Genomic DNA, 8,819 nt, shown 5'->3' with positions numbered 1-8,819 from the left:
TCCTGGAAACACCATCCAGATCAGGTCAGTTTTTGAAAAGGAGGAAAGAACTGAGGCAGCCAAGTTGCCCTGCAGGGAGGAGCAGAGCCTGGCAAAGCCCCTCTCTGCTGGACCCTCACAGCTCCGGGGTCACACCGTGGTCTCCATCAACCACTTGCCCCCCAGAGCAGCACCCTGGGGCAAGGGAGGATGGATCCCACAGGAGCAAAAGGTTTTCAGAGGAGAGGGGCAGGACCTACCTCCTCGTGGTTCTTCTTCAGGCAGCAGAGCTCCTCCCGCAGCGACTCCAGCTGTGCCTCCAGGTCGGACCTGCAGAGCGTCAGCTGGTCCAGGACCTGGCGCAGCCCGTTGATATCGGCCTCCACGCTCTGGCGCAGGGCCAGCTCCGTCTCGTACCTGGGTCGTGCAGGAAAGCACAGATTCAGAATGGGAACATCCCACACGGGCTCTCTTTGTGCCCAGATCTCCTTCCCCGGCTCCCTGCTCTGGTCTGCGTTTGCTGTCCATGCTGAATGCACCGTGCCTTGGATTTCTGCACCACTTCATGTCTGTTATGTGAAAGCTTTCCTTCCTCATCTGGTTTTACCCTGCTCCTGCTCACTGTGTATTTGGTATCACTTACTCAGCTGCATTTCTGCTTTGCTGATCCCATCTGTTCTGGTCTGGGGTGGAAATGGAGCACTCCCTGCAGTGCCCATCCCCAGCCTCACCACAAACGCTGTTGCTAAATGTTTTACCCAAGAACACTAATTAAGGGAGGGCTGTTGACCAGGAGCAAAATGCCTTTCATCATCCTGCCCTACCACAGTGGTGTGGGGAGACGTGTCTGGAGCCTCTGTAATTAGTGCTCTGAGCCTCCCCAGCGAGGTGGGACAGAGCAGGGGGGAGGCAGCGGGTTCAGAGGGGGCACTCACTTCACACGGAAGTCGTCGGCAGCCATCCTGCTGTTATCGATGTCCAGGATGATCTTGTTGTTATCAATGGTTGCACAGACAATCTGGAAAAGAGCAGAGCATGAGAGATGTCTCCTTCTCTCCTGTTCTACTCTGTAGGTCTCTCTGCATTGCAATTAGGCAGTAACTCTTCACAATTCCCTTTTTCTGTTACCTTCTCACTTAAGTAACCTAGTCCCTCGAGCAGAGAAGTTGAAGGAGGGGGCTTTGCCTCCTTTACTCACAGTCAGTAAAGAGATCAATTATGTAGAGGCTGGAAGTTAAAGAGCTGTGAGATGGGGCGTCTCGGTTTCAAGATCTGAAGGCAAGTTCCAAAGAGGCTTCACAAAGTGAACCTGAAGAACCTTCCTTAAGTCACTAAATCTCAACTGATATTGAAGCTGGAGTGTTCTGGGCTTCAGACTTAAGGGACTTCAGGGAAGATGGTTGGAAGGTGTCTTTAAGCCTTAGGATCAGCTTTTATTGTGGATTTATTAGTGTGAGGCTGTTTGTGCCCCTGTGACAATCAGTTTCAACACGCAGCTTTTCTCACCTAGAATTTATAATATTTCACTTCATAAAGCATTCAATGTGTATGTTTTGCCCCTGTTCCATAGTTCTCTTTGCTTTGCTTTCCCTACAGAGCTGACACCACTACATTCCCTCAGAGCACACTGGTAATACCCTATTTACAGCTGTACAGTCCAAACACAATGTACCAAAGCATCCTTTCCCTTTTCCAGAGCGTTCTCCCACCCGTACCACCTTGCAGCACCCATCCTTGATGTGCCCCCACACTCAGCAGTGTCACGGGGAACTTGCCAAAATTAATTTGTGAACACATTCAGCAGCACCAGAGTTCCCCTGACAAGTGCAGCAGGTTCCAAACAGAAATTCAGCAATGAGCTGTCAATGGGAGGAACAACCCAGAGGGGCATTACCTGGTTCTGAAGGTCCTCGATCTCTTTGTAGTAGCAGCTGTAGTCCCGGGGCTCGCAGGACAGGCCCTGTGTCGCGTACCACTCTCTGATCCTGCACTCCAGCTCGGCGTTCTCCTTCTCCAAGCACTTCACCTTGTCCAGGTAGGAGGCCAGGCGGTCATTGAGGTTTTGCATGGTGACCTTCTCATCGCAGGACGACAGCAAACAGTCGCCACCGAGACCCCCAACAACCACCCCTCCTCCGAGGCCAAACCCCAGGCCATTGCCATAGCAGTTGCCACCTCCATAGCTCCCACCAGCCAAGCTACCAACGCTCAGTCCCCCTCCATAATTCACTCCACCGCAGTAGCTCCTTCCAGAGAAACCTCTGGCACTGCCTATCCCATAGGAAGAAATCCGTGCTCCACCACCACCACCAATGATACAGCTGCCACCGCTGCTCCTGCCTTTGCTAGACACAGTAATAGTCTCCTTAATGTTGCAACTCATGGCGACAGCGGTTGGCAAGGCAAGCAGAAGCCCAAAGCAAGATGCACAGCTTGATATGAAATCAGACTGCGAGCTGGCCGTGGCCGCCCATCCCTATTTATACCTTCCACAGTGGGTGTCACCACTGCTCCTTCTTCCCATAAGGCTGGCTACTCCAGCCATTGGTGCCAAGAATAATTTCTCAAAGGGAAGTTTCCTTTCAAGAAGCCTGGTAGACGAGGAAGATGCTTTACATGTCTCTTGCTAATTTCAAAAATACATTAGCAATAATGTTTTATGAATCATCAGCTTTTTGTTTATGATGCAAACTTACAGCATTAAGCCAGGAAAAACACTGTCCTAAATTACATACCAGGAAGAAATCATTAAAGGTTATTGCATCAAAGAGCTCTTTATCTCTCATTAATTTATTTTCATTTTATTTTGAGTTGAACAAGCAGTTTTCATGCAAGGTGCTGAGGTTGGAATATGCAAGATGAAAAAGAAAGAAGAAATACTAAGTTTGCTTCTCGAATGATGTATGAGGAATGATGTAAGAACCCTGTAGAGAGATCAGAGACACAGAGATTAACCTTTAAATCTCTCCACTGGCAAAATGACAAATCTGGAACACTCTGCTCCGAGACAAGTGAGACCAAGGAGGGATCTCTTAATAGACACGGATGAAAGGTTCTTCATATATGATTGTGGCTCTCCAGTAATTCACAAGGGATTTGTTTCATTATGTGGAGAGTGTAAAGGAAGGTAAAAGTGCTTTAAATATTTCCTGTTGTTCAGTGAAAGATAATTTCTACACTTTTCCTCATTATGGATTGTAATTGTTGCTGGGAAAGGGTGGTTTTGAAACAGTGGATGGGAGTGGAAACATCCTATGGCAAATTTCTCTGTCAATATGTGCTGTGCTCTAATCAGAGCTTTGGGATTGCTGTCCTGGCACATATAAAGACAGAGCTGCTGATGGAGCTGCAGAGCAGTTGCTGCCCAGTGCAGCTCCACATGGGCTTGGGAAAGGTGGGTTTGGTACAAACTAGAGTTTCTCTGTCAGTAAAATTTCCGAATCTTAACTAGGCAGGGAGAATAAAAACTAGGGATCCTTTCCCACTTCTGACATCAAAAGTGAGGCTGAGCTCGTTTTCGTGAGATGTTTTGCCAAGACTCCAGACCACTGGACCTCTCCCTGGGGGCCCCTGTTCCAGTGTCCATGGAGCAAGGGACAGACATTCCTGAGCTTTCTGAAACCAACCATTCCCTGTAAGAAATTCTGCAAGCCTGCTTCACCAGGGAAGAGTGACTTCAAACTCTTGCTGAAATGGCATTATCAATTGAAATAGGTTTTGTTATGGAAGGTAAACGATCCCATTTACCAAAGGACTGAATTATCCCAGTATTTCTGGATTTTCCCATCATTTTATTGCTCTTATTTCTGTTAAAAAGACGCCTTCCCTTATCTTTGCCTCCTTGGATGTTCCTTATCCAGCACCATAACAGCCAGCAGCATTCCAGTGATATCTCCAGCAAGCTGGAGATGGGTGTGGAGAGACTTCCCAAAGTGATTTTACCCAAAGACAAAGCTCTCGGCACTGGCAAAGCTGCAGCTGGGCCCAGCCGTGGTGCCTCCCTGCCTGCCACACTGGGCCTCCCTCCAGCCCCAAACACACAGAAACGAAGCTCAGAATAGGCAAAACCTCTAACAAAGTTACTGTGTATAGGGAGAAACAGCTGGATTTCATTCCTAGGACCCAAGAACATAATTGGGAGCCAGGGCGTGGCAGCAGGAACGGACCGAAACTGCCGAGAGCTGCGTCGCTGGAAGCTTCGCCCGGGCTGCGGATGATCCCTCAGGAGTTTCCCAACAGCTGTCTGCAGCATCTCTCCTGAGTGAGCACACATTCCTTCCTGGCTCCACGGTTATCACTGCAGCACATCAGAGCAGCACAGGCAGGAACACGGGCTGACACTGCTCCCTGGGAGGGGAGGGTGTCTGCCTGCCCACTGCAGGGACGGCTCCTGATCCCTCTGGACACCTCAGACCCACCTAAACTGTGCCCAGGAACCTCAAACCACACACACTTCCCTCTGCCTCACTATTTTTCCTGTTTGTCTTCAGGAAATGAGGGCACCAGTTAAACTAAGATAAAATTAAGTGATTGTTCTGAAACATTAAAAGATTAAATTAAGCTTTTCCTCCTATTTTCATTCAGTTACTTGAACTCCTAAGCTTCCTGGGTCTGTCTCATTAGCACAAAGAAGTACGGAAATCTTATGGAAATGTAGTTTCCAATGTTTGCAGCTCCATAATTTGCAGGTCTTTAATAAATGGGGTGTTTCCAGGGTGTTTTCTGCTGGGGGACTGTTAATCATAAGCTGCCTCTCCTGAGCTGCCTTCCAGGTGCATCCCAGCTCACAGGTCCACAAACAACATCACAGCATCCCAGCAGCTGAGGCTGTACTCCCCCCCCAGGGGGCTTTCCAGAGGCATATTCATCATGTCTGGATCATTAGAGTCCTTCTGACCATGTCATTAGGTCTCTTTCACCTCTCAGGAATTTAGGGCAGCTCCTTTGTGAAAGTGCACGCTTCGGACCCGCCGGCCGCAGTGGGAAGGGTGGGAGGTCTGTGTAGGAGCCCAGGGAATCCAGAGGAGCAGCTGGATGTCAGCAGCAGTTCACAAGAGGAGGAACAACCCAGAGCTGGTGGGAATCAGATGGGGCTGCCAGGAGAGAGTGGCAAGTTTTTATATATCTTACATGGCCCAGAGTTTCCAGAAGAATGGAAACTGGAAGGGCCTCAGTGCAGTGCTTTTATATTTTTAGAAACGAGAGTGTGAGGACTCGTAGGTTGGGAAGGACTGAGGCTGGAAAGGGCAGCAATGGGTTATCTCAGTCTGGCTTTGCACTGAACAAGGCAGGAGGAGAAAATGGGAATGGAAAAAGGAAAGGTTTGCTTTTTTGACTTCTCAGTCAGAGCTCAGAACAGCTGAGCTCCAGAGGAGTCCAACAGAAATTTGCCATTATAGGCACAATATGTATTATATTTAAAGATTACTTGATTTAGAGTCTTGGTTTAAAAACTTCTACCTATGGCCACTTTGGTCACTGCAGGTGTTCCAGTGCTGCATTTTCTCGTCTTGCCCATGGATACTATTGAGCTTAGTGTCTGGTAGATGAAATAAAAGAAATACTACTGAGACATCTTCTCTCCAAGGGCACCTTTCACCTGCTCCCTGAGACTTTAGTGGTTAAACTTCTTCAGGGACTCAATGCTGTGTAAAGCCTGTTTCAGTGTCAGGAGAGTACAGAAGCGCCGGCAGCAGAGCCGTGTGCTGTATGTACAGTCCTGAAGTGGTTTTCTCTTTGTACCTGTCCTCCTCCTGCCCTGAGCCTGCTGGCCCGTAACCTCCAGCCCTTGACAGAAAAGGAGTGACCAGGAGTTTTGCTTTGCCAGGTCATGTCACAGGTGAATCTGACTCTGTAGCAGCCACATCACAGTCACCCATCACTGCTTGGCTTTCTGGACCAACACTTTAACCCTCCAAACACCCTCATAATGCTTTTAAACTGCAAGTTCTGCAAACCCAGAGTGCCTCGGGGCAGGTCAGTGCCAGGACACGCTGGCTCAGCACCAGCTGCTGGTCGAGGCCCAAGGAGGGAGTGATCCTTGTCTTACCTGTCAGGTTTGAGTGCCTCTGTGGCTTTTTTCTCCATTCTGTTCTCTGTTGAGCTGCTCATTTTCAGCTCCCACCCTGCCTTCCCCAGCTCCCCAGACAAGGTGTGTTTCATCTAAAGATAATCTCCCAACCATTCCTGATGTTCAGGTTGAAACTCTTTGCAATAGAAGGATGACCAGTAAATGACTCAGTCACTGTGGGAAAATAGAGGAGATAAACCTTTTGCCTCCAGTCCTTTTCCCAGTGGGAAGATTTCTATAGAATTAAAGGAATAGGTCCAAATATAAGCCATGTCAGGAGAAATTGAATCAGTTGTGGAGACCAAGATTTCCTCTTCACCCTAATCACAACTGCCAGGCTGGGTGATGGAGTATGAGAGGGCCCAGCCCAGATGTGTCAGCACTAGGCTGGGACTGAGGCAACCTGTCTCCAGATGTTCCACCAGTGACGCTCAGAACTTTTCTAGGGCTGTGTTTTAGCCCAGTGCTGTGTGGGAAGGACACAAGTGTCTCCTGACCTGCCTGTCCATGTAGGTCATGCAGGAACAGGCAACATCTGCCTCAGGCTGTGACAGGCAGGAGTGGGACAAGACCTGCCAGGTCAGGGAGGCCACTCTCTGGCTCCTGCTGGCAAAGCAGCTTTGTTCCCAGTGCAGGATGACCCCGACCAGTTGAGGTGCCCACTGTGCCCATGGCTCAGCACCTGGTGCTCTAAAGAAACTCAGCCTCAGACGCACGTTCTTGATTGCATCAGGCACAAGCAAAGTTTTATTAGAGACATTTTTCAGCAGCAGGCACATTAGTGATGGCTGATCACTGGCTGACTCCAGCGATAGTCGTGGTGCTGGGCCACACACAGCAACACAGACTGGAAAAGCAAATAGCAAACCAAAGCAGAATGTGGCCCAACGCTCTGCTCATCCCTCTGGCACATTGCTTAGCACGGCTGAGCGGCGCAGACGAGCACGCCCCGTGCTCTCTGCAGACACATGCACTAAATATTCTCTCTTCACCCATAGCTCTGCTTCAGGCTTCTCTTGGATATTCTTGTTTCTCTGCTTAATCACAAATCCTTCGGCAAGGCACTGGAGAGATCAAAGGAAACATTACTGTGTTTATGGCAAAAATGGATTCTTTCCCACACTGTCATTCCCCACACGTGATCGTTTCACAAGCCAATTCAATTAGAACTTCAGATAAATACTGCCCCTTCTTGGGAAGGTCTGATGGCTCCTTCCAGCCAGGCAGATGGATCTGTTTGTGCTGTAGCACAGGCTGCCCTTCTCCATAAAAATGCCAGGCAGTGGAAGCTGGAGATGTGGATGAGGGAATGGCATTGGGGTCCGTGCCGGAGCAATGCCCCTGCTCACCCTCATTTCCTGGGCCAACTCTCACCATATTTCATTCTTTCCTTTTCAGTTTGGCTGGAAGCTTCCTCTTGAACTAGGACTAGCAGTTATCTGCCAGTATTCCCATGATTCCTGCTTTTTCTACCTCCACCTTGATCTCTGAGCACTCTGCTTTCTCCTGCTCTTTTCTCTGTCCCCCATCTCAATGTCAGTCCTTTCTCCATGTTGCCCATGGTTTGCCTGCCTGCTGACTCTGTCCCTCTCCCTTTTATCCCTCTTCCTCTCCTCCCTTTGGCAGTTCTACTGTGTCTCAGCAGAGTCCCAGCTCCCAAAAGCTCTCCTCTCAGCCACTCCTCTGTGGCTCCCATCCTGTATTTCCCAGGGGCCCCACAATAAAACTTTCAAGTACATCTGTTTAAGCTGCCTGGGAAAGATCTTTCTTCCTGCCCATCCGTGTTGCATTAGAGCAGAGGAAACTGTGGAAACCCTCAGAGTGGGGCAGTTCTTACCTTGGATCTCCGCAGCTGCACAGGATGGGATCTGGGCAGACGAAGTGTAAGTGTGGCTTGTCCTAATGATGCCTCCTCCTCCTATCCCACTGCTTCTTGCAACTCCTCCTCCTAGACCTGAAGACTGACCAATTCCTCCTTGTTGACTGAGGGGACAGAAAATAACATTTTAGTGAGGGAAAGGACAGACAAACTAGAGCTACAGATTTTCAGTGTCCCAGCTGCTCTCAGTCAGGTTCCCTTTTTGGCAGAAAATTGTCTGGAGGTTTCAGTGACCACTCTCCTTGTGGCAGCAGCTGGCACAGGGCAGGGCAGCAGGTCCCCACCATTGGCACCAGGCAGCCCGAGTAGGTCAGTAAGGGAGAAGGACCTTCCCTTTGCTCTTACACCAAAATAACCAGGACACGGGTGTTCCACTGTACTTTTTGGTGAGTCTCAAGCCCACTCACATAAGGTCCTGCTGGCCGCCCTCCAGCAGGCAGCGGTACGTGTGGATCTCCTGCTCCAGGCGGCACTTGACATCCAGCAGGATCTTGTACTCCTGGTTCTGGCACTCCATCTCTGCCCGCAGGTCAGCCAGCTGCTGCTCCACGCAGGTGATCTGGCTCTGCAGCTCAGCGAGGTGGTTGTTGTAGCGACACTCTGTCTCCGCCAGTGAGGACTCCAGGTTGTCCCTCTGAGGAGTGACAAGGGGCACAATACAAATACAAGCAGGAGAAACACTGCGTTTAGCTGCAAATTCTATGAGGTGGCTGAGGTTTGCACCAGCTCCTCACCCACCTGGCTGAGCTGAGCTTGGAGATCGATTTCCAGGGCTTGCAATTGGCGTCTCAGTTCGGTCACCTGGTTGTTGCACGTCTCCACCTCCTGACCGCTTGTAATAACCTCCCGATTCACCTCCTCAATCTGAAATCACCAATCCAGGGTAAAGAG

General features: G+C 49.8%; 2 protein-coding genes across 2 annotated transcripts; both read right to left on the bottom strand.

The window, feature by feature from the left end:
* Nucleotides 1–65: 65 nt before the first annotated feature.
* Nucleotides 66–2,362, bottom strand: LOC113940861 (keratin, type I cytoskeletal 10-like). The gene is made up of 3 exons (XM_027632016.1): nt 1,874–2,362; nt 915–997; nt 66–396 (listed from the first exon to the last, which is right to left on the bottom strand). The coding sequence occupies exons 1-3, from the start codon at nt 2,360–2,362 to the stop codon at nt 216–218; spliced, it is 753 nt and encodes a 250-aa protein (XP_027487817.1). The 3' UTR covers nt 66–215.
* Nucleotides 2,363–6,766: 4,404 nt separating this feature from the next.
* LOC113940860 (keratin, type I cytoskeletal 9-like) lies at nt 6,767–8,802 on the bottom strand. The gene is made up of 4 exons (XM_027632015.1): nt 8,667–8,802; nt 8,336–8,562; nt 7,887–8,032; nt 6,767–7,113 (listed from the first exon to the last, which is right to left on the bottom strand). Exons 2-4 carry the CDS (start codon nt 8,443–8,445, stop codon nt 7,088–7,090), a joined length of 282 nt encoding a protein of 93 aa, XP_027487816.1. The 5' UTR covers nt 8,446–8,562; nt 8,667–8,802; the 3' UTR covers nt 6,767–7,087.
* Nucleotides 8,803–8,819: the final 17 nt, after the last annotated feature.

The sequence above is a fragment of the Corapipo altera genome, unplaced genomic scaffold (assembly GCF_003945725.1).
Source record: "Corapipo altera isolate COAL_440 unplaced genomic scaffold, ASM394572v1 108708, whole genome shotgun sequence".
NCBI classification, from domain to species: Eukaryota; Metazoa; Chordata; class Aves; order Passeriformes; family Pipridae; genus Corapipo; species Corapipo altera.
This window is presented reverse-complemented; position numbering and strand designations above follow the sequence as displayed.

Bases quoted from the DNA above. Each gene is read 5' to 3' on its own strand.
- LOC113940861 (XM_027632016.1), bottom strand. From the start codon at position 2,362: ATGAGTTGCAACATTAAGGAGACTATTACTGTGTCTAGCAAAGGCAGG. The intron at 998-1,873 runs GTAATGCCCCTC...GCTCTTTTCCAG, and splicing joins TCGAGGACCTTCAGAACCAG to ATTGTCTGTGCAACCATTGA. The intron at 397-914 runs GTGAGTGCCCCC...TGCACGACCCAG, and splicing joins GCCGACGACTTCCGTGTGAA to GTACGAGACGGAGCTGGCCC.
- LOC113940860 (XM_027632015.1), bottom strand. From the start codon at position 8,445: ATGGAGTGCCAGAACCAGGAGTACAAGATCCTGCTGGATGTCAAGTGC. The intron at 8,033-8,335 runs GTGAGTGGGCTT...CTGTCCCCTCAG, and splicing joins GGCGGCCAGCAGGACCTTAT to TCAACAAGGAGGAATTGGTC. The intron at 7,114-7,886 runs GTAAGAACTGCC...TGATCTCTCCAG, and splicing joins TGCAGCTGCGGAGATCCAAG to TGCCTTGCCGAAGGATTTGT.